Consider the following 27,931-nt stretch of genomic DNA (forward strand, 5'->3'; position numbering starts at 1 on the left):
TTTTGTAAACTTAGATTTACTTTATTGTTGTCTGTGTTTTCTGTGGTGTTGAGGTCTAGCTGCTCCGCCGCCGGCTTAGCCTTAGACTAGAAAACAATTTCTTTAGAGTGACTAGGGGCGTTTTCGCTGACCGAAGGCTGGCGCAGTAACAACAAACCTCAACCTGAAGCAATAACAATTAGAAATACAGCCAAGAGTTTAAGGTGAGGGCTTGGGCGAGAGACTTTAGTTTATTTAGTTCGTGTTTTCTTGAGTTCTGGGTTCTCCTTTTATACACGGTTTAGTTAAGTGCACATTCCGAATTGATAGAAACACTATTTCTAAATATACTTGTTCGCAGCTTAGCAGATCAATGCAAAAATGTTTCGAACCAAAACAGCGGGCCAAGGAGCGCCCAAAAAATTGGTATAAGCGCAGGCCAAAGTGTCTTAAACAGTAACTACAGTCTTTCTTAAGATACCCACTCGCTATCCTATGTACACGCCTCACATGTGTGTACATCCAGCCCTAACATATGTTTTGCCTTGGTATATACACATTATTCGCTTGCTTAAAGTTAGTTTTGATTTATCTTTTATAACAATTTAATTGTTTCAATTTTGTTTTCTGTGGTGGAAGCAGTTTTCTTATTTATTTCGGTTTCCTTCTCGCTTTGAATATTTGGTTTCCCAGCTACTTTAACTACTTTCATAAGTATTCCTATATCATATCGTATTCAGGTTGATTAGCTTTGAGGCCGAACTAAAGCACAAGGCATTGCGCCGTTTATTTAAAATGTTTATCAAACGTTTTTACCGGGTTTAAGTATATTTATATATCTGTATATAGATCGTTTGGTGCGCTCTACAGTGCAAAATATTTGCTCAATTATAAAATTGTTTCACAGTTTGTTTAATCTTAAAACATAATCGAAAGCAAGAAGAGTTGCAACGATATAGTCGCGGCTCTGGACTATTGGAGATCTGTTACAGTAGCCTGGGTATACTTCAGGAAACGGGGCTTCTAGTACTTAACTCAACAGTTTGCAGACCAACGGACAAATATCTTGTCCAGCTCTTGGTAACAGATCTCTGCACGGGTTCTATTCTGCGGCTCTAAGCTGTCCCGCTTGTATCTGGATCCTGAATGCGGTGGCTGCAACTCAGAGAGCGTGTCGAACTAGGCCAAATCCAATGGGGGTACGATGCATCTACGAGCTTCAGCAAATTCATGGGGGCTAATAACTGTATTGGTGTCTCGAGTGCTTTGTGGTAAATCCTCACAATGTCCGTTCAATTGAATTTGTATCACAGCAATATATTTGTTTTGGTTTACATGTATAATACGTGTATATATATCTATATAGTTGTGATCCGGGGAGAAGCGTTGGCAATGAGCAATAAATGAGGGGGGTGGTAGCTCTTGGGGCTCTTAGATACTTCATTTTCAAGCTTGGACAGGGGAAACCGAAGTGAAAACGAAGGTTTCGATCGATAAGCTCTATGCGTCAGTGGACCCGGATCTGGGTCTGGATCTGGATCGCAACTATCCCATAATCAGGCCGCAATGCAACAACCTAGGTGACCAGTGTTTGTACTCGGGCGCGTCTCAAATGCGCTTGATGGTGGGTCCGGTGAAGAAGACGGAAACTTTGCGCTTGAACCGCTCCATGGTGGGCTCGTGCTCCTCCTCGTAGTCGTCGTCCTCGTCCTCCTCCCGCCGCCGGTGGTGCTGGTGGTGGTGGTATTGGTGGTGCTGCTGCGGCGGCAAGTGCAGGCGCGGCGGCGGAGGCGTGCGATGGTGCTGGCCAAAGATGATGGTGCGCGGAAAGGGCATGGCGACGTCGTCCTCGTCCCCCTCGTCCGGGTCGTCCTGCCCCTCGGCACCACCACTGGCACCCCCGCCCTTGGGACCGCCCTGACCACCGCCATCCGACTCGCTGAAACCGGGATTAAGTATTATGTTCGGTATGAGCTCAATGCTGTCCCAGCCATCTTGCAGTTCTTCAAAATAGTTCAAAGTGCATGACAAGTTAATTTCAATGGTAATAATTGCATTACGACGGTCGTTTTGAAGGGGGGAAGAGACAGAGAGAACAAGAGGAAGAGAGAGAAGAAAACACACATTTATTAGGCATATTTTTGATAATTGTTCTGTACGTTACCTCCTTCTAGGGTTTTTGTATGTTTGTGTTTGTGGGTAGCTAGGTGTGTGTTTTGGGCTCTTTTTTGGGGTTTTTTTCTGAGTGTACGTGTGCAACAGCTTAACACAAATATTTACAGGCGGCGCTTCAGCCAAGTGACACTCGAAAAAAGCGACACTCAGCCCCAGCGGCGCACAGGGCGTATGCGTAATGCAAGCAACAACTTTGTCTCGCAAAATAAATGTGCCCACAGCTGTGTTCAAAATAATAGGTGCCGCCTTTAATTACATGTAAATGTAAAGATTTTCTGCTGCTTTTCAGTTAGCGTTTAAAAGTAGCTGTTTTAAATGCTTGTTTCGCTAGCAGTAAAATTGGTATTTCAATTTTTAAAACATTTCTTGTTTTTAAATTTGAACTGTTTTTTTGCTGGCACAAATATTGTTATTATTTTGAGCACAGTGGCTTTTGCGGATGTAGCATAGGTTTTCTAGTGTCTTTTTGTGTGTGTTTGTGTGCACTTTCTATTGAAATCCAAGCTCAAGTGTAGTCGAAACAAAACTAAGCCAAATCGGAACGGAGTACTTCACACAATCCACTCGTTCGGGTTTTCAAAACATTTAATTGTCGTGCTCTTACGGGTTTTGTAGTTGCAAATGCAAGTAACACAATAATATTCGGTAAAGTACATACACGGTTACAACATTGATAAAGCGTTTATCTTTGGTCTAGGCATTATACAATACTTATTGGCAATATCATTTGGTTAGCTGCTGCGAAGCTAAAGGTAAAATTGGCTGGGACCTCTAGACGGTTTTCGCTTCGATTTCGCTTCCATTGATTGATCGATGTTTGGCTAAAGTGCAGGCTATCACAGTTTAAGTGCTCAAAGCTTTTACTCTTTTTGGTCTAGGCATGGTTTGGTTTTTGATTCATCAGAGCGGAAGTTACACTTTATATTGCTTAAGGCTAGGCTGTGCTAGGGGGATTTGGTGGCACAAACGTGGGGATCAAGTTGAAGGATTAGTGCAAGCAGCACGGATTTATATATATTATAAAATTTTAGTTTTTCACTAATATTCGTTAATGCCCGCAACGGTTTTTTCTACTAAAACTACGTTATTGTAAACATTATTAGATGAAAAATGAGTAAGACCGTCTTATGACGAGTGTCTATTCAAAATAAACGAATCGTGAATCAATATGTGATCCGTCTGCTGAGCGTTTCACAACAAATACATTTTCGTACGCATTTTGTAGGACTATATTTACAGGTCACAGGCGCCGCCCTAGGGCCGTGTACACAAAGTACATGGTGTTTCTTACAGGGGACTTAAACATATATTTCTATGTATAGTACAAACAACATCCAACGGCAAGGCAAGCAACTCGCGTCCGGCTGGCGAACATAAGATCTAATGCGGTAAGCAACACAGTATGGGATACATTAAATACATTAACAATAGCAGCGGCAACAACAACGGCAATGTGGCAACAACGACAACATCAACAACGACACCAATGAACATTAGTACATTAAAGCCATAACCGAACCGAAAAATGCAGGGCAAAATAATGAGTGAGCTCAAGCAAAGTAAAAGCCAAATGTCAAAGAAAACCATTGGAAAACGCGCGAAAAACGAAACAAAACGGGTGAGCTGTTGCTGATTGTCTCGGGGACTGCTTGCTGTTTTCTATTCAAGGCTGGGACATTGCGGAGTCGGAGTCGGAGTTGGAGTTGGAGTTGGGGGCTAAGCTGGAGTTGGTCGACTTAGTCTGTACCCATTTGCGCCGACTGGTAGCACTCCTTGGAGAGCACAATGCAGAGTCCGATCGCTAATATCACAAGGGTTCCGAGCACTATGCTGACGGCCACTATCCAAATGCGCGGGTCGAAATTGTCTAGGTCGGGTTTTATAAGGCGTATGAGATCTGGCCGGGTGTGGCAGAGACAGGCGAGGGCGAGAGAGAGAGAGGGGAGAGAAAGTAGACAGATGGACAACGAAAGTTACCAAAAATACAAATCGAATCGCTAAACAATGAGCTATACGTTTACACTTAGTTTAGAGTGGTCGGTAATGCTGGCTACCAATCAGGTGACTAAAGTCGCGACCCCGGCTGAGTTGCGATGGGTTGGTGGGGACTGCCAGATGGTAATATGCATCTTACATTGCACCACTCCATTGCAACTCCTTCCGACGGTCCTTAAGATACAGAGGTTGACACCAATTAAAATCAGGAATGATACACTACCGTTCAAAGTTACAGTTTACACATTTAAAGTAGAGTACCAAAGTCATACGGAAACAGTAGTCATAGCCAACATAATCTAGACCTGGTTGGACCTAGCCTAGCCTAGTAGAGCCTAGGACCTCTGGGACTCGGACGGATGGCAGTCTTGGTGGAGTACTCACCCTCCTCCTTGGTCTCCGGCAGCGTGGTCACGTTGGTGGTGACCACCTCGCCGCTGCCCAGCTCGTTGTTGGCCCATATCCGAAACTCATAGGTGGTGTTGGGTGCCAGGCGGTAGACCTCCATTTGGCGCTGTAGGAAAGCAACGTGGGTGGTGCATTTAATACAAATCACATCAAAATAAGAGCCTAAAGTGCTTCAATGAACTCTAGTTGCCCTGGCAGCGATGAGGAATACCCACCACGTTGAAGGCTATGTTGATGGGGTCCATCCTGCTCCAGGCGTGCTCGAAGCTGGCATTGGCCGGCGGCGTCTTGTAGGACACGTTGCGGTACTCCGCCGTGAAGCTGCGCACCGGGTAGCCGCCGGACTGCGTCTTGTTGAAGCGCCAGATGAGGAAGCCCAGTATGGTGGAGGCCTTAAAGTACAGCTGCGACACCGGACCCGGAACGGTGCGAACGCTGAGCTTGGTCCGCTGCTGGGCCTGGTACTCCACCTCCTCCTCCTCGGCCTCCGCCACGTGGGGTTCCTGCTGGAAGTCCCTCCGGGACTCGGTCTCGGCTTGGGACTCCCTGCCACCATCCCGCTCATCATCCACCACTGGCTGCGTTTCTTTCTCCTGCTGACTTTGCGGTGAGGTAGTTGCGGATGTTGCTGTCGTGGTCGCTGGGCGTGGCACTGAGGCGAAGCACACATAGATTCCCGCATCCGTGGTGCTCACATTGCGCAGCACCAGAACACGGCCAGTCTTTGGGGAGAGGATTCGGGGTACAGGAAAGGACACTCTTTAGAGGGACGTGGCCACCAGCTCACCTGGATTATCGTGCTGTTGTTGCCGTGCTCTTTCACCCACATAATGTTGCCCTGGGCTATGCAGGGTATGCTCACATTGCCGCCCTTGTCCGTCGCGTATTCGTTGTACTTGATCGTAGAGCTGAGTACCGTGAGCACTGCAAATAGATTGATGTAATGGTATAGAGAGATTGATAAAACAAGTTCCAAAGAAATAACAGCATTCCCCAACTCGGCTAATGAGGTTTGATCTCAAAAACTAAGAACGAACTCTCTGTACATCACCATCCCCTATATTTCACAATCGGGGTCACCAAGTATGTGCGCTCGTCTACCTGCTAAGCCCAACCCGTGGAATAGGCGCGATAAGATCGCCTAGCTCCTCCTCTTTGATTAATTGAAAGATATCTTCTTGGCTGGTAGTAACCCTATAGAGAGAACCCTGGGTCCCTCAGTTGGTGGCCCCATGTCGCTGTGGTTGGAACGCTGTACAACTGGTTATTTCCAGCTTTTCGGCCTGGCTTGCGGCTGGAGTGGCAGTCGTCTGGGCCGCCTTTTGGGCAGCACTTTCCTGCTGATAATACTAATCGAGCTGGCCAACGAAATAGTCAATTACTTCAAGGGGGCTCTGCCGCATGGCGAGCCCCTGTCCACGTACTTTGTGAAAACCATCCAGACCGTAAACGTGGCCTACAAGATGGTTCATTCGTGGATCGTCCTAACGGCGCTGTTCGAGTGTAAGCGGTTTCGCCGTCTGCTGGAGCAACTGCCTCTGGTCAGGAGCACTTCCTTCATATACAGGCACCTAGTCCTGGAGCTTGTGCTGGCTGGTTGGGGCCTGAACCTAATCCTGGTTGAGTACAACACGGGCGGCCTGTATCTGGAGAGCCTGCAGTTTGCCTTCAGCCTTCAGGCAGTTCGGGCTCGCTACCTGCAGGTGACGCTAATGGTGGACCGCTTGGATGGCCAGCTGGAGCAACTGCATCACCGAGTGGTAACCCGGGCAACGGACTACAAAACTCTCAGATGCGAGTATGCCCATCTGGCCAAGTTGTCGCGTTCGCTGTCGCGTCTCTATGGCCTCTCGTTGCTCCAGCTGAATATCCTTTGCCTGGGCGACTGCATAATCCTCTGCAACGTGTACTTCATGGTGGAATATCTAAAGACAATGCCCGGCACCTGGTTCGTCTTCGCCCAGACCACGTACATTGTGCTGCCCACTCTCGTCAAGATATCGACCTTGTGCGCTGCCTGCCAACGCTGTGTGGCAAAGGTAGGGGTTAATGATGAAATCAAAATGGGCTTTAGACCACAGAACAGAGTTAAAAAGTAGGCAGTAAATAATAAAGCTTTCTCCACGGGAATTTTATATTTTGCTATCTGTGTGCAAAAAAGGTTTTTAAAATCACCGTAGAAGGACTCCAAAAGTATGCAGTATAAAGTGTAGTCCCTTTGGGATCAACATATTTAGCTGCATACTTTTAGACACCTTCATCTATAAAAAAGTGCCACAGAAATCAGCAAGGTATTAAAACGGTCTACAAGTATGCAATAAAAAGACAATGCAACGTCTAATAATTTAAGGCTGCATACTTTTAGACATCTTTATTAAATAAAGATTTCCTAATTTTTCTTACAGTCCAAACACTTGCAGGAGCAACTCAAAGACCGGCCCGGACAAACAAGCTCAGATAGATCTCAAATCGAGGGATTCGCCCTGCAAGTCATGCAGGATCCCATACAGTTCGACGTCTGTGGAATTTATCACCTCAACCTGCAGACTTTGGCTGGAGTGAGTTTATCCTGTAGACAGATATCATTGCTCATATTATGCGTTACGCATTCCACCACAGATGTTCTTCTTCATTCTGGAGGCCCTGGTTATATTCCTGCAGTTCGTGTCCCTCGTGCGGCCGTAGGCCACGGACTAATAAATCTTGGGGCCGGGGTGATTGGCGGGTCAGAGGTCAGCGGTGGGAACATGCAATATGATTTGCTTGCCAAAAGGAAAAAGGCAACCAGAAAAAGCGGTGGTGAGGGGGGGCGAAAAAGCTCCTCAATTTAACAACGTTGTTGTATTTCTGCATGCAGAAAACTCTGAAATGTTGCTGCGACACGCGAAGGTCATACACACACTGCTTACATATTTATGACGCTGCCTGTTTCCGCTTCTTCTTCTTCTCATTCACGTTCGACAGGAAAAAAACACAAAAGCTGCAAGAACAACAATAAACACCAAAGGCAACGTCATTCCATTCCTCATATTTTATTTCTGGCTTTCAAAAGTCACCTAGAAACTGGGCTTAAGGAGGGCTTAAAGACGGCGTTCCAGGAGAAAGCGGGTTTGGGAGCTGCCAATATTGAAAAAGAATTCATAAAAGGTTTTAAGGGAAAAATTACAAAAATGCATCTATGAAGAAAATAATGTACGCATTAAGAACAACACTTTAAGCCACCCTCGATTAGATAGTTTTTAGATTTTAAACATAAGTTGTCTATATAAATACATTTCTTCACATTCTCTTTAATATATATATTTATATAAATTTACATCGCCAAGCTTCAACTTCCCAAACCACATTTCTCTGTTCCGTTCTCCGTGAGTGGCTCACTTAATATGGATTAAACTTCTATCGCTATAATATTTCGTCAGTTTCTCGTAAGCCAGAAATCTGAAAAGACTCCCGCTACACGAGCTTAATAAGATTGTTTTTTTACAGTTGGCCATTTCTTGCGGGTAACTCCGAGCACAAGGCAAGCAAACATTTACCAAGAACACATTTCCTCAAACACATATGAAAACCCAAAAACCAGATATGAAACAATTTTAAGGTTCAACCTTGTCCAAGTTGGGGCAGATGTACGGCAGTCAGTCATCCATAATGTTGATAAAGTTTCGCACAAGCCAAAAATGGCCATAATAAGTTTGCACCGAGGGGTAGTGTGTGTTTGGGTTTTGCGGAGTGGGTGGGTGCTGAAAAACAATAGTCACCCCATGTGGGGTTATGTAAGGCGCAAGCTGCCTGCCGAAAAGTATGCACCACCCCCGGAAAAATACGCCCACCATCATCCCCTGCTGACGTCAGTTAATTGATTTCAGCACGAATCCAATGGAGACGCCTAAATGTACACGCAGAGAAAGAATTAAAGCAATGATACTAGAGGACGTCAAAAGCTTTCAGGGGCAACACTGAAAACTATGAATATTCGAAATATTTAAAAAAATGTGAAGTCTGCGTATTAAGCTTAACTAAACACCAATCTTAACCAACAATCTTGTAAGTGTTCGCAGCTACGCATTTTCTTACTACCTTTGATTTCGGAATATGTGTATAGTGGTCATTCATTAAAATTCGAAGTATAAAATATCTTAAGAACCCAACGTAAGTTAACTATATTATTAATTCTAAAAAAGTAAACCAAAAACACTCAGTTCATACACTTAGCATTTCTGAACCAGCTTCAGTGTTTTCAGAAGCCAGCAGTCTGTAATGGTGTAGGTTGCCTCTATTTTAAATTTGGCGCAGTGCAAGGTCACTCAATCAGGCTGGCGTTCAATCATTCACTTTGTCGATGGGCAAACCATCAATTGTCGAGCGATTTAATTAGGTCGCCCCAGGGCTTTTTGGCCGTGACGCGATTTGGCCAGTTGCCTATTCTTAGACGCGGTTTACATTGATTTTGCCATAAACACAGGCCACCCGAGCGGAGGGAGGATACCACTAAAACCACATCGGAGAAACCCAAGCAGAAACCAACCAGCGATAAACGTAACCCAATCCAGCCATCAAGAAACAAAATCCAAGAGACAATGGCCAAACAAGCACAGAAGTCCGGGCAAATAAATCCGGAGACAGACGGGCGGGCGACACCTTTTGTTTATTAACCGGATGCGGAACCCCTAGTTACCAACTATTTACCCCGACGAGTGATTGGCTGGTGCTGAGGAATTCCCCCGGAACGAGCGGAAAATGAGGGGGTTGGGTGGTGAAAAGCAGAAGGCAACAGAAAGTGCAACTGAAATGTAATAAAATAAAAATGTTTGCCAATTGGTTTAACAACACGGCGAGAAGTGAAGGACTTGTGATGGTTTTTCCCGCCCCTTCGTTTTCTTTTCCCTTCCTTTCCTTTTCATTTTTCCCCTATTTATTTTTATTCCCACGATGGCCACCCCAAAGCAACCACAACACCACTTCAGCACGCTTTTCATGGAACTGCGCTTTTCTGTAATTAATTATTTAAGCACTCGCCTCGATTTGAGCCAAGCTAGGGAGACGGCTAGGTACAGTAATGGATCCTTCAGGCGAATTTTCATACGGAGATTAATTTCAGTTTTTGTGTGTAATTTAAACTGGTTAACAACTAGTTAACAACAGTTGTTTAGTTAAAGTTAGAAGATGACTTGAATTACTTCCAGAAATATAGGCCTATGAAATTCCTATTATTATTCAAAAAAGTATAGATTTAAATGTGAACTTTTCTTCGGCGGAGAATTGAAACTTGAGTGTCATAAGTTTGTGGAGCTTGTCCTGTATTTCCCCCAGTTCGCAGCACGTTCCTGTTTGCCTGCTGCGGCCATTTTGCATAATTTGCGGTTCCGACTATATCCTTTATCCTCCCTACACGTGCTATATCCTCGAACCTGCCCCTCGGCTCGGCGATTGAAGCAACAAGCGCCGAAATAAAGTTTTGCTGATGGCACCCAGCTGGGAGATCGAAGCTGAATGGACGGGCCGGAGGAGGAGCTCAAGGGTCGTCGGTGGGGCAAACTTCTCAAGCACCACCTTGGGTATCTGGGCCCAGGTCGGGGTCCTCTTGAAATGTATCCTCGTCCAGGTTTGTTGGTCGGCTTCTGATTTTAAATTGAAAAAAACCCGCAACTTCAAAGGCCGAGGGCGTCATTTGGGCGGGCAGGCATCAGACGCAGGAAATTATTCCTTTAACCGGATCTCATTTATTTGCGCATCAGATTTTCTGCCTCAATTAACAGTGCGTTTAAAACGTTTTTAAATATTTATATTTGTATCTTTTTCACGGCTCGTTTGCTTGCATAAAATACAACTTTTTTGTGTTCATAAATATTTGCATGGCTTTGCTGTCATAAATTTACTTTAAAGTTTGCCCCCAATATTTTACCTACTTATTCAAGCAATGCAACTGATTTCACCATCATGTTGTAATATTTTAGGCTTAAATTAAAGCCATATTAACCACTTTTGTCGCAAATATTAATTAGATGTTATTTGAATTAATCGTAATTAGTCGTAACTAATTTCAACTTATTCGGTTTGCATAATCGACTGATCAAATGGCCTTCATATTGGTCGCATTTCTTTGTGCATTGTCCAATCCGCATGTAAATAATTCAGTTGGGGGACAGTAAGCAAGGGTGCGTGACTGCTGAATAATGGAATGGATGCCATTTCGATTGATTTCACTCCGGTTAATGAAGAGAAGAGCCACAATCCTGTCCCGGAAAACGCTATCCTGGGAGCCCCGGCAACTTGGCTCTGTCAGATTTGAGTGGAATTGAGTGTTGCAGTATTTATGACTCCCCCAGCGAGTGTCGATTGCATTCCGTGTCACCGGCAAATGCCCAAAAAGCCTCCTCAAGACCCCTCAACACATGGGCCAAAACAAACAACAACATTATGTGTGGGAATACATTTACCCTACGGAGAGAAAATATCTCTAAAAACAAAACACAAATGTAATACTGCATTATTTTCCATAAATATCTGTGATGAAACCATGATTTCACATAATATTTTAAATTTTTATCTTAGAATTTGCGGGTTTTACCCTCAACCCTCGCCATAAATAGGTATTTAAGTTTGTTTTTCGAACTCATTTTGTTTAAGTAGCTTACGATGGCCGTACATCTTGTTTTCTGTGTATTTATACGACAACCCTGACATTTTTATGGAGCTAAATAATGCATTTGGCTTAGAACGACCACAGAATGTCCATCGATTCCCCAGGAGCGACAACAAATGGGGAAAAAGAGGGGAAAGGAGAAATGGACAAAATGCAGTTTAAGCCACACGACCATTAAATTGGAATTTCATAAAGCTTTCAGGCATAAGTGCGCACAACAGGGGTTAAGCATGGGGGCTCCGGGGTTAAGATAGGGGCACAAATGTCAGATGCAGCTGTTGCCCTCAAAAGCAGACTATGGGATTATTCTGCTGGCACAACAAAAAAATAAAATACGTACCCCAACAAAACACCACAGAAAACAAAACAAATGAAAGGGGGAATTTTCTAGGCAAATAAAGGCGCACAATCGATAAAAGGGAATTTATTTAAAAATGAATTTAACAAAGACCTAAATATCAATTGTACAGGTGTCTAAGAGTATGCAGTAAAAAATATTGGCTTCGTTTCCGTAGAAGTTGTGAACTGCAAATAGAGTGTTGCATACTTTTAAACTGCTTGATAGATTTCATTTATTTTAAATCATTTTTGTTTTGCACTGCGTACTTGTAGACTCCCTGATCGATTTCTCTTTTTTTTTTAAATATAAAGACCATTGATTCCCGGGCAAAAAACCACTGAATAAAACCTTTTCCAATAAGCTTCTACAAAAAAGCTGCGGCTGATAAAATTCTTCGCTAGAAAGCCACAAACCGAGATGCATTTCTAAATTCTTCACATTCCACTGAACGCCTTTAAAAAGTGTGCATTCAAAAATAAAAACATTTCCTTGGTGCACGTGGCATTCTTGAACGGTCAAAGTGAAACGCAATCTCCCATGGCCAAAATGCCACGAATACGGCCCAATCAAACGACAGAAATAGCTGAAAGGCAGACACTTGACTGGGGGACAGGGGAGAACCCAAACCGAAAAGCGAACAAAAGAGTCATTCAATGTTCTTGCTTTCCCCCATTTTACTTTTATTTCCAGCTCGCTTTTTATGCATATTCTCTTGACCAAGAGCCGGGGAAAAGTCTATGGGAAAAAGGAGGCGGAAAAAGCTGAAGACTTTCTCCGCAATTCCCCGAGTCACTTTATTATTATTATTGCCCGCGGGCAGAAATGCTGCACAGCAGCAGCAAACAAAATAAAATGCCAGAATTAATTAAAATTCATAATTAGTTGCATTTTGCATGCCAACGGGCCACGAGGTCACGACAAGAGCTAATCCAGCCTCTGGCCCAACTTGGGCTTTCCACACAGCACAGTGGTTAGAGAGCGGGCGAAATTGGAGTTGCAATTTAGTTTTATGAGACTTTAGCACGGCATTTGAAATTGAACATTACACTTCGGACCTTATAGGAGCATTGCATACATACATCCACTTATAAGAGACTAAGAATATTAAAAAGTACTTAATACTTATTACACAATTGATCAAATCGAATCCATTTGATGATATTTGTGATTATGGCTAGAATAAAATATTTATCAAATCTTCTAAAGGAAATAAAAGGATAGTAATATTATGATATATTCTAAGTTTCTTTAATGTAAAAAATTCGTTGCTTTCATTTTCAAAATTAAATTATTTAATTGTGATCAATGATCAGGAAAAAATTAAAATATTTACTAAATGTTTTATTAACGATTAAAGAATTACCTTAACCAATATTGAAAAACTCTTTTCTGGAGTACACAGCCACATGCAAAACTAATTTCTTGTTTTTTTATTGAACTTGAATCCCCTTTCTCAATAGGACTCCAACCACGGTGACCTCCCTATGGCAATTCTCGTTTCGCACTTTATTTGCTTTGCAGGAGAAACCAGATGGCAGATGAAGAGTGAACTGGGGATTAGCGGGGCGAAGGACATTGGGCAGGGGACAGGACTTTCTCCGTAATGATGTCCCTTCCTTTGGCCGAACCCGCCCACTTGTTGAACCCATTTGCTCTTGTTGTTGTTGTCTGGTATTTCTGGTTCCATTCGCTTGGCATAATTGAAAAATGCATCTGTCTATTGCCTATTTCGAAGGGGTCCTGGGTGTGTGTTTTGTGTGCAGTGAGAGCAATTAAAATCAGGAGCAAACAAAAATATCAAATGGGGCTGGGCCTCCTTATGGATCTGTGAGTCAACCAACCAAGCGGAAAATCAATGCAAATTTAAATTCACACATGTCCCTATAAATACATATGTGTGGGTGCCCGTTTGGTTGTGGGCCTTTGGCACTCGTCCCTTTGCATTTTGGCATTGGCATTCAAAACCTGAAAACCCCTAACAAACCACAGTCATTGTCTTTTTTATACCCTTTGCCAAAAAGAAGAAGGCATATTGAAAAAGTATGTAACTGTATTATTTTTTTTTTTTTTTTTTTTTTTTTTTAATTAACATCTTTATTTAATATAATCCAGGAACAGATCTAATTAAAGCCTTTAACCTAAATGTTTTCTTAAGTAAATAATCTCTTAATTATAAATTATAATTAGTTTTCAACTTGGTATATAGGAGTAGATCAAATTACGACTAGTTTCAAGTAAATAATATATTCATATTAGTCTCTTAGGAGCAGCCCAAAATGTCTTCTTTTGAGCCTGCGAATTGGGATAGCCCCCTGTAATCTCCGGGCTAGACGATTACGGTGGGCAGTTAGACGGTCGTTGTACCTGCTTGAGAAGAACGATATTTGGTCTTCAACAAGACTCAGGTTTAGGTCATTGTGAAGCGTTTGGCCGCTAACGAACCACTCACAGCCAGTGATTTGTCTTAATGTTTTGTTCTGGACGGTTTGGAAACGTTTTCGGTGGGACGCAGCCGCCACTCCCCAAATTTGGATTCCATATCTCCAAGTTGGTGCGATGATTTGTTGATAAATGTGCCGCTTGCATCTTAGAGATAGTTTGCTTTTCTTGTTTAGCATCCAGAATAATTGGTTCCGCTTTAGGTTGCACATTTTGACGACTCTGGCAATATGTTCTCGGAAGGTTAGGCGTTTGTCCAGTGTGAGGCCTAGGTATTTCGCCTTAGTCGCTTGCTCTATGTCCACATTATTAATGTGGACCACCGGAGTTGTTTTTCGGCGTAACGTAAAGCAAACGTTTACGCATTTGCTTTCGTTGATTTTGATATTGTTCGCCGTGGCCCATTTCTCGAATTCGTTGAGGTAGGTTTGCAGCGTTTGTGAAGACTCGGTCTCACTGTTCGAGGAGCTGAGAAAGCAGACGTCGTCAGCGAAGCTGGCCAGCAGCATTTTGCTGTTGTCGTAGGTCATTTCTTCATAGCTTGGCTTGGGGATGTCTGCTGTAAAGATGGAGTACAGTAGCGGTCCTAAGACGCTTCCTTGGGGAACGCCAGCTGTAATGGCAACATTTGCAGAGATTGCGTCTCTGGACTGGACGCAAAAATCTCTGTTTGTGAGAAACGATCTGATGAGCTCAAACAGGTTGGCTGGCAGCGCTGTTTTGACTTTGGCTAGTAGTCCCGGGATCCAAACTCTATCAAATGCCTGTTGTATGTCAAGAAAGATGCCGTTGCAGTATTCTTTATTGTCGTAGGCCTTCAGGATGTGATTGACTACACGGTGCAATTGCTCAATCGTACTGTGGCCGGCTCTGAATCCGAATTGGTGCATTGGGATAGTATCATTGTCTTCTAGGTGTATTATAAGTCGGGAAGCTATCAGCCTTTCCATTACCTTCGATAAAGAGGGCAGGAGGCTGATAGGCCGGTAGGAGCATGGATCCTGTTCCGGTTTCCCTGGCTTTAGAATCATACTGATTCTAGCACTCTTCCATTTTTTGGGAAAGTATTGCACTCTAAGTATCGCATTGAATATCAATGTGATAAGTAATAGTGCTCTCTTGGGAAGGATTTTAAGTACTGCGTTGCTTATTAGGTCATGACCTGGCGCCTTTCGACTTTTGAGGGTACGTATCATGTTTGAGACTTCTTCCAGACGGATATGTCTTATTGGAGGTGGCATCTGGAAAGGGCGCTGTAGTATTTCGTTTATTCTGTTGATATCCTCCTCGGATGCGAAATTAAACGCAGTGAATCTGTCGCCAAGGTGTTCCGCAAATGTTTGTACTTGCTCTTCTAAGGAGCGACACCAGTTACCATTGCTGTTCTTCAGAGGCGTAACTTTCTGTGGCATTCTTTTTACTTTTTTGGTAAAGGACCACATATTAAAAATGGAATCATTAGAATAGTCCATATTGGTCAGCATATGTTCGAATTGCGCATTTTTCAATTCAGCCATGGCAACGTGAAGCTCTCTGGCGCATCTATGCCATTGAGCTTTATCCTCAGGACTGTGCGTTCGAATATAACGTCTTCTCAGTGCTCTCTTACGGACTAGAATCTCTGCAATGTTTGGGTCAATTCTATTCGAGTGGCGTATGAGGGCTCTGCCATGATTGTTTGCAGTGTACACGTTTGCACTCCTCGCCGCATTTGTCACGTTGGTAGTGAAGAGGTCTACAGCGTCGTCAATCTCAGCAGCAGAGTTGAGCTCAATGTTAAGGCGTATCGATCTACATAGTTCTTCCTTGAAAACAGCTACATTTGTGTGTTTGCTAAGAAGTTGTCTACGTTGAGTGCATTGTATGGCTTCTGTTTTTAATGTAGTGATGAGAGATAGGTGGTCCGATTCAAGGTCCCAGCTGTCTCTGATGCTTAGCTTGTCGTGTGGAATGTTGCGATAAATTGCAAAGTCTAAACAGGATGGTCTTCGATTTACTGCGCTTGGATAGTATGTTGGTGCTCCAGTCGCCAGGAAAAATTTTTTTTTTTTTTTTTTTTTATTTTAATTAACATCTTTATTTAATATAATCCAGGAACAGATCTAATTAAAGCCTTTAACCTAAATGTTTTCTTAAGTAAATAATCTCTTAATTATAAATTATAATTAGTTTTCAACTTGGTATATAGGAGTAGATCAAATTACGACTAGTTTCAAGTAAATAATATATTCATATTAGTCTCTTAGGAGCAGCCCAAAATGTCTTCTTTTGAGCCTGCGAATTGGGATAGCCCCCTGTAATCTCCGGGCTAGACGATTACGGTGGGCAGTTAGACGGTCGTTGTACCTGCTTGAGAAGAACGATATTTGGTCTTCAACAAGACTCAGGTTTAGGTCATTGTGAAGCGTTTGGCCGCTAACGAACCACTCACAGCCAGTGATTTGTCTTAATGTTTTGTTCTGGACGGTTTGGAAACGTTTTCGGTGGGACGCAGCCGCCACTCCCCAAATTTGGATTCCATATCTCCAAGTTGGTGCGATGATTTGTTGATAAATGTGCCGCTTGCATCTTAGAGATAGTTTGCTTTTCTTGTTTAGCATCCAGAATAATTGGTTCCGCTTTAGGTTGCACATTTTGACGACTCTGGCAATATGTTCTCGGAAGGTTAGGCGTTTGTCCAGTGTGAGGCCTAGGTATTTCGCCTTAGTCGCTTGCTCTATGTCCACATTATTAATGTGGACCACCGGAGTTGTTTTTCGGCGTAACGTAAAGCAAACGTTTACGCATTTGCTTTCGTTGATTTTGATATTGTTCGCCGTGGCCCATTTCTCGAATTCGTTGAGGTAGGTTTGCAGCGTTTGTGAAGACTCGGTCTCACTGTTCGAGGAGCTGAGAAAGCAGACGTCGTCAGCGAAGCTGGCCAGCAGCATTTTGCTGTTGTCGTAGGTCATTTCTTCATAGCTTGGCTTGGGGATGTCTGCTGTAAAGATGGAGTACAGTAGCGGTCCTAAGACGCTTCCTTGGGGAACGCCAGCTGCAATGGCAACATTTGCAGAGATTGCGTCTCTGGACTGGACGCAAAAATCTCTGTTTGTGAGAAACGATCTGATGAGCTCAAACAGGTTGGCTGGCAGCGCTGTTTTGACTTTGGCTAGTAGTCCCGGGATCCAAACTCTATCAAATGCCTGTTGTATGTCAAGAAAGATGCCGTTGCAGTATTCTTTATTGTCGTAGGCCTTCAGGATGTGATTGACTACACGGTGCAATTGCTCAATCGTACTGTGGCCGGCTCTGAATCCGAATTGGTGCATTGGGATAGTATCATTGTCTTCTAGGTGTATTATAAGTCGGGAAGCTATCAGCCTTTCCATTACCTTCGATAAAGAGGGCAGGAGGCTGATAGGCCGGTAGGAGCATGGATCCTGTTCCGGTTTCCCTGGCTTTAGAATCATACTGATTCTAGCACTCTTCCATTTTTTGGGAAAGTATTGCACTCTAAGTATCGCATTGAATATCAATGTGATAAGTAATAGTGCTCTCTTTGGAAGGATTTTAAGTAATGCGTTGCTTATTAGGTCATGACCTGGCGCCTTTCGACTTTTGAGGGTACGTATCATGTTTGAGACTTCTTCCAGACGGATATGTCTTATTGGAGGTGACATCTGGAAAGGGCGCTGTAGTATTTCGTTTATTCTGTTGATATCCTCCTCGGATGCGAAATTAAACGCAGTGAATCTGTCGCCAAGGTGTTCCGCAAATGTTTGTACTTGCTCTTCTAAGGAGCGACACCAGTTACCATTGCTGTTCTTCAGAGGCGTAACTTTCTGTGGCATTCTTTTTACTTTTTTGGTAAAGGACCACATATTAAAAATGGAATCATTAGAATAGTCCATATTGGTCAGCATATGTTCGAATTGCGCATTTTTCAATTCAGCCATGGCAACGTGAAGCTCTCTGGCGCATCTATGCCATTGAGCTTTATCCTCAGGACTGTGCGTTCGAATATAACGTCTTCTCAGTGCTCTCTTACGGACTAGAATCTCTGCAATGTTTGGGTCAATTCTATTCGAGTGGCGTATGAGGGCTCTGCCATGATTGTTTGCAGTGTACACGTTTGCACTCCTCGCCGCATTTGTCACGTTGGTAGTGAAGAGGTCTACAGCGTCGTCAATCTCAGCAGCAGAGTTGAGCTCAATGTTAAGGCGTATCGATCTACATAGTTCTTCCTTGAAAACAGCTACATTTGTGTGTTTGCTAAGAAGTTGTCTACGTTGAGTGCATTGTATGGCTTCTGTTTTTAATGTAGTGATGAGAGATAGGTGGTCCGATTCAAGGTCCCAGCTGTCTCTGATGCTTAGCTTGTCGTGTGGAATGTTGCGATAAATTGCAAAGTCTAAACAGGATGGTCTTCGATTTACTGCGCTTGGATAGTATGTTGGTGCTCCAGTCGCCAGGATGTTGGCGTTAATTGAGATGGCGCTTGCGGCAAGTAAGTTACCTCGGTGACAGGTGATCGCAGAACCCCACCATGGATGTTTGGCGTTCCAGTCTCCGCTGATAAATGATCTTGGGAAGTTGAAGTTAGCGAATATGTCATCAAATTCTGATTGAGTCCAGCTGAAGTTCGGAGGGCAATAGATTGATCCGATGAATATTTGTCCTATACATGTTTGGATTCTGGCACCCACGATTTGGACTTTAGCATGGACGATTGGCTCGATGGGAAAGTGATTGATCTTTTTGTTAACCAGGATTGCAGCTCCACCCCTGTGGCTGCCGTCAGGTAGATTTGAAGTGTAGACTTCATATCCAAATAGTTGAAGGTTGGATGTCTTCGTTTCAGTGAGAAGGAGAATGTCAATATTCTCTCTCTCCGCAAGGTGGCCGATTTCCGTCATTTTGCCGGCAGCACCTCGCGTGTTCCAGGTGAGAATTTTTATTTGGGACATTGTGTAAGTTGCGCGTTAATTGCAACCAGCATCTTCAGCATCTGGGCTTGCATGGCGTATAGACCCTCGATAGCTTTTGAGAGCGATGCAACTGCCATTTCTAGTTTAGATTCTTGTGCATTTTGCTGTTGTGACACATCTGGGAAAAAGTGCGCATGATTTTTTGCACCGTAGTGATGTTGCTGTTGAATGGCGTCCTGTAGCCTATTTGTTAGGTTTCCTGGTCGTTTGTTTTGTTTTTCCGTGATTGGATTTGCATTTCTGGCTATTTGAGCATAAGAAACTCCATTTTCATAATGTTTGGGTGTAGAGTTATTGTTTATGCTCACTTTTGGGGTTTTCTGTACATTTTCGTTCATTTTGAGCAATTTTTGATAGGATTTGCAGCCACGGAAGTTAGCTGGGTGATTTTCACCACAGTGAGTGCAAGTTGCTGGTGCTTCTTTGCTTCTGGGACAATCTGATGATTTATGGTAGTCACCGCAAGAGACACAGATAAAAGGTCTGTAGCAATATCTTGCAGTATGACCAAACGATTGGCATCTCCGACATTGCACTATGTCTTGTGCTTTTCTGGCTACTTCAAAACGGACGCGTTGGCGACATAGAGATCGTAGTTGGAGTATATCTTTGTTATTTAGATTCTTTTCTACATTAATGAAGAAGAGGTTCATCTGTTCACCGCTCTTGTTGCTTTTTGGGTTATATATTGATAGAACTTTATGCCCCTGTCTGAGTAATTCCTCTTTGATTTTATGATGGAGCTGTGAATGGTGTAATCCTCGCACAACAACTCTGAATGGTTTCTCGTCTTTCAATTGATAGCAATGGAATTCAATTTTCAGGGAATTTAGTTGTCGTACTACAGCCCTGTAGGTGTTTGCGTCTTTGGTGTAGATTCTGTGAGTGGAGCCCACAGAGGATTTGATTTCAACATTTTCAAGATTTGTAACTTCCTCGATAGCGATAAGAAGTTCGTTCACGTTTGTCACGTCCATAAGAACGATTGGTGGTGGTTTTGGACTACCAGTAGAAGCAGATTTTACCGTAGATGAATCAGTTTTACTTTGTACGTTTGCGTTCTTGTTATGTGCATTGCTGTCTTTAGCCTTAGAAGCGGTGTGAGAACGGTAAGCCGCTGCTGCAGCGCTAGTCGATGGTTCGTCCACACTATTGCAGTCCATCTCATCGTCATCAACTGATAGTGTTTCGAACCTGTTTGCTGACACAGGGTCACTGGGTTCTAAATTTCTAATATCGGCACGTTTTCGTTGACTTATTGGTGAGTTCGATGACCCCTTCCTCTTCTGGCTCTGGATTTTTTGCCATCTGGGTGAATCAGATTCATTGAGGCCCGGTAGAGGGGGGAAGTCTATAGAAGTGCTTAATGCTTTAGGAGGCATAGGCGTTGAGCACATGCCACTGCATATGCTGGGTGATGATGTAGTGTAGGTATATATTGGACTGTGAGTTGTTGTCAGAGTACTGGTGATACAGGCTGCATTACTGCTTGATACTGCTATACCATATGAGTTAAGCTTGCCGCTAGTGGCCAGATTTTTTGCCAGGGTTAACTCTCCTGGAATCACCTCGTCCATGACGGCTTTTCTCAGAGCTTCGCCCAGAAGCATTGTTTCTCTGGTATTTGCCATTTCTCTCGATTTTATGCAAAGTCGAATGTAAGTCAATCACTGCTTTTGTTGCCCCTCTTGTACGGCTGCGCGCAGTGTGAGGGGAACAGCGATGCCCTAGCGGGCACAAATGCAGTCTTGTCGCACTACACTTATGTTGTTGTTGTTGTCCCACTGCCGACACTGCGCTAGACAGCGTCCGAATTTTTATGATCTGTGCTATTATTAGCACACGAAGAATAGATAACAAAATAATAACGCGTAAGCACGCACTTTGTTTTTTTTTTTTTTTTTTTTTTTTTTTTCCCACGACACAACTTGTCAAAGAGTTGATGGCCTACTGCCAGGAAAAATTAAAAATTGAATTTGAAAATCTCGTTAAAGTGTCTAAAAGTATGCAAAAATATATTTCGAACTTATAAACCTTAAAACCGCACATGATTTGTAAACTTACCCGTTTGATTATGTATTTTTTTTTTTTTTTTTTTTTTTTTTTTTTTTATACATAATCAAGCCCGGAGATTACAGGGGGCTATCCCAATTCGCAAGCTCAAAAGAAGACATTTTGGGCTGCTTCTAAGAGACTAATATGAATATATTATTTACTTGAAACTAGTCGTAATTTGATCTACTCCTATATACCAAGTTGAAAACTAATTATAATTTATAATTAAGAGATTATTTACTTAAGAAAACATTTAGGTTAAAGGCTTTAATTAGATCTGTTCCTGGATTATATTAAATAAAGATGTTAATTAAAAAAAAAAAAAAAAAAAAAAATAAAGATTCAATAGCTAATGTGTCTAAAAGTTGGCTTTGCATTGCATATTTTTGGTTATAGCTTTTCAAAGTATTTCAAAATCTATTTCTTAAAAGTTTCTACAATTTTAAAAAAATTTTAAATTATTTAATGTATTTGTATTTTGAAATACTTTCATATATTTGGTATGTGTATGTATGTATTTTTAATATAAATATTATGCATTGAACAGTATATTTTTAAGTTTTTGCTGCTGAATTGAAAAATCTATTTATTTTTTTAATACTTAAATACTTTGAAGGCTTTAAAGTAAGTCCATCAGGAAGCCAAGATTTGAAATTAAAGTAAATAGATCATTAAATATATTTATTGTCATTTCCAAATTGAAAATTTTTATTTTGAAAAAAAACATAGGCAATCTTAAATTGAAATGAGCTCATCTCTGGGTTCTACAATAAAAGCCAACATATATTGTTGCTTTTGTGTTGTAAGCGATTATTATTTTTTTCCTGCCGTTCTACTTCCGTTTTCCTTTTTCTTTACCATGGGGCTTCCACCTTTATATTATTTTCATTTGTTTCGCTGTGCTCTTTTCAGATTCTTTCATTTCGAGTCAAGTGAATTCTCAAGTCGTTCTCTCGATTGCCGGCTGCGGATTACGCGCCAGTGCATCCGAATGCCTGGCATTTTGCATTGCCAACAATCACAACAATTGGCCAACGAGCAGCGGCGAACAAGCAACAACCATATTGTTGGCCATATAGCCACATGGCTGGCGGCATGGGGACTGCGGTCTGGGATGATCCGCCCTGTTGGCTGCCCAACAAGCCGCTAACAATCAAGTGCACAATTGCCATAAGGCCGAAAAAGGGGGCTACGCAGTCGCAGGAGACTGGGTGTCCCATTAAATTGTGGTTTATGAGCGGCAATTCGGTTTGATTTACCATCAAATATTCGCTGGCATGTCAGGGAATCAACAGTTGCGAGGGCCACATATTTGATTGGGCTTTAATTGATGTTAATGAGCAGCCGAGAAGCCATTAATGGGCACAATAGGGCACCTCAAACTGATTTATCAGGCAGTGTTTAATGTTAATTAGTGGGGATATTAAATCAAATATTATATTATTAGCATATTATCTATGCTGTGGGGTTTCCCTTATTTAAAGTCCTTTTGAATACATTTTTTATCTTCGCTTGACAAATGTTTGCACACTTTATTGGCCATTTGTTGGGGCTAATGCTAAGCTGCTTCGCTTTAAAAGCTCTTGAATTTCAATCTGGTCTTGTGTTTTATGGACGGCACAGCAGCACACGTCCGCTTCTTTATCCAATTATGAATTTTTGTCATTACGCGATGCCATCCATGGTCATGGCAATGGCAATGGCAATTGCTGCTTCCGTCGGTTGGCACTACCCCCAAACCAGAGCAAACCAAAGCAAACCATCCCATTACCATTTCCAATCCCCAATCCCATTCCCATTCCCATTCCCCTGTTCTCCTTCGTTTCTCCCTCTGCGGCGACAAAAAACGAACGCAAAAATCTCATTATGATTTCATTTCGTTCAAATGAAGCTCTCGTGCTGGGACTCCGCTCTGGCATCCGCATCCACAGTCCACATCCGTGTCGGTGTCCTCGTCCTCGTCCCCGTCCTCGTTCTTGTCCAGCTGCCAGCGGGTGGCAGTCCCCGCCTCCGCCTTTACATCCCACCTCCCGGTCTCATGTGTTCCTTGGCTGTCCGGCAATAGCCGCTATGGGGCACTGCAGCCAGAACCAAAGGAAGCAAAACAAAAATATTCGAAAAATCAGGAAACGCTTAGTTGTATGCTCTACTTTTCGTATTTTTGACAGAGATGATCCTAAAAATATTATCAATACCAAGAAACATACTTTTGAACGATCGGAACACAATTTATGGTATGCAATACTTTTAAAGTTTTTATTAATTCTATTATAAAAAAGTTCAACCATATACTCTACTTATCACGTTTTTCATAAAGCAGATTCATAAAATATCATAAAAATCAAGGAACCCTAACCGTTTGCTCTAATTTTTAAGTTTTTAATAAAGCTGATTCAAAATGCATCATAAAAATCGAGGATCGAATGCCCTACTTTTTACGTTTTTACGCTGATCCAAAAAAAATATTCATAGTAAGAAACGTTTAGCCGTATGCTCTTTTTTGTAATGTAAGTTTATGTTTATGTAAAGTTATAATATCTTTCGTGAGAAAATACTTAAACTTTAAATTGAACATCCTATTGTACTACACAAAACAAACATTGTATATAAAAAATAACTTAAAGGTATGTTTCTAAGATACCTCATAAAATCATAAAACCTATTTTTAATCCAAAAATGATGATAATGTAATATAATAATATCATTCTTTCTCATCTTTAATCTTTAGTTCCTACATTCAATCTAAATTTTGCTTTAAAAATTATTATTAGCTTCATTATTTTTATAGTTTACTTTCAGTATTTTATCATACAGTATTAAGATTATTATAAAGCTAAACATTTTTTTTGCAACCTAAACTTAAGGAATATACTTAGACTGCAGGGCAGTGAGCACAGCGTAATACCCTCTGTAAGGACATGGCGGAACTTGACTCTGGCGCTGCTCCTGTTTCAGTTCTCTGTTCCTGATATTCCTGCCGCGGCTGCCGTGGACAACGGATAAGGCGATAAATTTATTTTAAAATAAAATTTACTTCCCCACTGCTGACTGCGCTCCCCCCACACGCCCCCGCCTCCCCATTGTGCTGTTTAATTTTGTTTGCTTCTCGGGCGAGATCCTGTTTAAATATGTATTATTCAATTAGTTATTAGTCAAAAAAAATTTTTACAATATTACTCCATTCTTACTTAGTCAGGAACATTAGTAATTTACTTTTATTACCAACAAGACTAAAGCATTATTTTAAAATTTAGCATGCCTTAGCAATATATTAGGCTCAAAATAACTTAGAGCGGTGTCTAAAAGTATGCAATGATATATTTTCTCCCGAACTTTCAATGGAAAGTTGCCAAAAAGAGGCTTTGGGATTTTTAAAGCGTACCTTTAGGCACCCTTGCAAAATATTTCAAGCATTGAGGTCTCCGTCGCACCCTTAAAAACTTCTACACTTTTGGTACACTGTGAAGTGCATCCATGAATATTAAGTTTTGTTTTGTCCCAGATATTTCGAAAACTTTTGGGAAGGGCATTCAGTACTCCTTGGATGCCCAGAAGTCTAGACCCTTCTCCTAATTGCACCTTGTGGGCCGGGTGGCAAGTGCCTAAAAATAGTGCCAGAGCCCTTGTTGAATGTGTTTTCGCTTTCTCGGTGGTGTCGAAGTGCTGAAACCGCAGTGTTGGGTCAACAAAGGTGGGAACTCAATTTTGATTGGAGGGAAAATTCTTGGCGGCATGTCTTGACTGCGCTTCTATCTACCCGATCTCCACGCTGGCTCTTTAATTTGGCAAAAGTTTCTTTCCAATTTGCCAGCCACACTTTGTCCCTCAATTAAGTGCAGAAAAATCAATTTGTCCGAAATGAACAGCTACAAAAGTTTTATCTTGGCAAACAGCAGTGTGCTGTGTGTTCCCGCCTTTTGTTTTAATTAAAAGCAAATATTTTTAGCGACGACGGCTATTACCAAATAATGAGTTTGGCCAAGTCAGCTGCCTCTCCACCCACTGTTTTTTCAGTTATCTGTTATTTTTGGTACTGGGGCGAACTCCTGGCTAAGGTTTCGCTGTTGCAGCAACAATTCAAGGATTTATACGCAATTTGCATGCAAATCAAGTTGGTCAGGCCGCTTTGGTGGCTCCCTAACTGGGTTGGGATTTATGTTGCGCCCCTGGAGGTCCGGGCGGATTGTTAGATTCAGATTGAGCCCAGGCTTAGGGCACTCTGACTGAGATTTATTATCTTGTGCGGCTGTGGGTGGCGCAATCTGTACGCGATTCGTGGCATATCAACGGCAAATTAAACCACTGCGGAAATGTCCAAAACGAATCCGAGTGAACCACAGGATGGAAACAATAATAGAGATGTCCAAGCATTGAGTGCACAGAATTCCAATTATTTACATGGAACAACTTTGAAATCACTTTAAAACGCGTCTAAAAGTATGCAACAAAATACTTTGAATTCAGAAGTGCAATGCATTCTTCGGAGAGATAGCAATCCCTAAGCGCCGTCTTTGCGATATTTCGCAACATATTTGGCTCCTTGATAATTAAGTGTGATAAAAACCAATTTCTTTTATTTTGGGTTTTAATCATAATACAATATCAGACTAAAAACAGTACCCCCTCATTTCCCAAATGAACCTCTTAATTGACCCGATTTTGGCACTGCGCTAATACTAATTTTCAGAGATCCCCTGCAGCCCATCAAAATTTGCCCCATAAAGCAGAAAACTCGACCAAAATTTGTGGCGCCCCCTGGTGACATCCCTGCCGGACTCAAAAGCTGGACACTCATTAATCCCAATCGGGTAATCGGACCCCCGAAATGGGGAGTTATGTAAAGTGTAGAGTGCTTACCTTGGGTGAAAAATAATAGATTAAACGATGACAACGCTAGCACGGAGCTGGAAGTGGACGACATGCTTCCATAGCACGCTTTAAGCACGCTTTACATAAGCCGTCGTGGGTGCTCCGTCGCCTCTGCCTCCTCCTCGCTTTATCGCCCCCTCCCTTATGGCCAAAGCCGGCTGGAAAGCAATCAACAAAGGCACAGGCACAGAGGGAAAAAATAATAAAAACAAAAGGCAAACGGCAAACGGCGACGACGCGCCAAGGGAAAAGAAGAGAAGGAAAGTTCCTCCGCCGATTTCCACTTTCTCCTACTTTATCCTTTCACATTTACAGTTACTCCTATCGCGTGCGTCTGCTTTGTTGTTGTTTTCGTTCTTTATTTTTGGCTCTCTCCTCCACCTTTCTCCGCTGGCGCTTCCTCTCCGCGACTCCTTTTGACGTAACTTCAAAATGCGGCAGCTGGTTTTTCGGGGACTTTGAGCACTGTTTGGGGGCTTTGAGAAGCGGCGTTCTTAACTATTACTTCGATGTATTCAACTTGAAAAAAATATGTGAACGGAAGTGTTTCTTCAATCAAACTGCAGTTCGGTGTTCGGAGAGTTGTTGTCGACGGGACACTGGGTTCGCTAGCCGTCCGCCGTGCATGTACCGTTGCGTTCGAGTTGCGTTGCTCGACTGAAACTGAAACTGAAGCGCTTTCGAATCGGCCTCGTGCCAGGGACTCGGAAAAGCGCCCGCCAGAGCTTAGCCCTCGGCTACATACCCGCCAGATCTGGCCTTTTTGGAGAGGAAACTGGTAGCTACATATGCTACATATAAGTAATCTAGAGGTTGAGTGAAATCTGCACGGGCTTAAAATGAAATCACACCAGAAGCTGCCCACAAGTATGCTACTCTATTTTACGTGACAGAAGAGTTTAGGGAGTCTAACATTGTAGCTAAAACTAACACTCTCAGTGCCACAGTACGATTGAGCAATTGCACCGTGTAGTCAATCACATCCTGAAGGCCTACGACAATAAAGAATACTGCAACGGCATCTTTCTTGACATACAACAGGCATTTGATAGAGTTTGGATCCCGGGACTACTAGCCAAAGTCAAAACAGCGCTGCCAGCCAACCTGTTTGAGCTCATCAGATCGTTTCTCACAAACAGAGATTTTTGCGTCCAGTCCAGAGACGCAATCTCTGCAAATGTTGCCATTGCAGCTGGCGTTCCCCAAGGAAGCGTCTTAGGACCGCTACTGTACTCCATCTTTACAGCAGACATCCCCAAGCCAAGCTATGAAGAAATGACCTACGACAACAGCAAAATGCTGCTGGCCAGCTTCGCTGACGACGTCTGCTTTCTCAGCTCCTCGAACAGTGAGACCGAGTCTTCACAAACGCTGCAAACCTACCTCAACGAATTCGAGAAATGGGCCACGGCGAACAATATCAAAATCAACGAAAGCAAATGCGTAAACGTTTGCTTTACGTTACGCCGAAAAACAACTCCGGTGGTCCACATTAATAATGTGGACATAGAGCAAGCGACTAAGGCGAAATACCTAGGCCTCACACTGGACAAACGCCTAACCTTCCGAGAACATATTGCCAGAGTCGTCAAAATGTGCAACCTAAAGCGGAACCAATTATTCTGGATGCTAAACAAGAAAAGCAAACTATCTCTAAGATGCAAGCGGCACATTTATCAACAAATCATCGCACCAACTTGGAGATATGGAATCCAAATTTGGGGAGTGGCGGCTGCGTCCCACCGAAAACGTTTCCAAACCGTCCAGAACAAAACATTAAGACAAATCACTGGCTGTGAGTGGTTCGTTAGCGGCCAAACGCTTCACAATGACCTAAACCTGAGTCTTGTTGAAGACCAAATATCGTTCTTCTCAAGCAGGTACAACGACCGTCTAACTGCCCACCGTAATCGTCTAGCCCGGAGATTACAGGGGGCTATCCCAATTCGCAGGCTCAAAAGAAGACATTTTGGGCTGCTCCTAAGAGACTAATATGAATATATTATTTACTTGAAACTAGTCGTAATTTGATCTACTCCTATATACCAAGTTGAAAAC

General features: G+C 42.6%; 2 protein-coding genes across 4 annotated transcripts; one reads left to right on the forward strand and one right to left on the reverse strand.

Annotated features, from left to right (window-relative positions):
- On the reverse strand, positions 1-26,516 carry LOC108027604 (uncharacterized). 3 transcript variants are annotated; one of them, XM_017099124.3, is made up of 6 exons: positions 25,862-26,516; positions 5,345-5,481; positions 4,773-5,279; positions 4,534-4,663; positions 3,902-4,051; positions 1-1,982 (listed from the first exon to the last, which is right to left on the reverse strand). In XM_017099124.3, exons 1-6 carry the CDS (start codon positions 25,923-25,925, stop codon positions 1,588-1,590), a joined length of 1,383 nt encoding a protein of 460 aa, XP_016954613.1. In that variant the 5' UTR covers positions 25,926-26,516; the 3' UTR covers positions 1-1,587. The 3 variants fall into 3 exon arrangements, with proteins under 3 accessions (XP_016954613.1, XP_043948992.1, XP_050746585.1); XM_044093057.2 differs by lacking the exon at positions 3,902-4,051 and having other exon boundaries at positions 1-1,918; XM_050890628.1 differs by lacking the exon at positions 3,902-4,051.
- Positions 5,790-7,265, forward strand: LOC108027480 (putative gustatory receptor 9a). Its single transcript, XM_017098925.3, has 3 exons — positions 5,790-6,596; positions 6,963-7,115; positions 7,177-7,265. Exons 1-3 carry the CDS (start codon positions 5,790-5,792, stop codon positions 7,240-7,242), a joined length of 1,026 nt encoding a protein of 341 aa, XP_016954414.1. The 3' UTR covers positions 7,243-7,265.
- Positions 26,517-27,931: the final 1,415 nt, after the last annotated feature.

Source organism: Drosophila biarmipes, chromosome X, assembly GCF_025231255.1.
Source record: "Drosophila biarmipes strain raj3 chromosome X, RU_DBia_V1.1, whole genome shotgun sequence".
Taxonomy (NCBI): Eukaryota; Metazoa; Arthropoda; class Insecta; order Diptera; family Drosophilidae; genus Drosophila; species Drosophila biarmipes.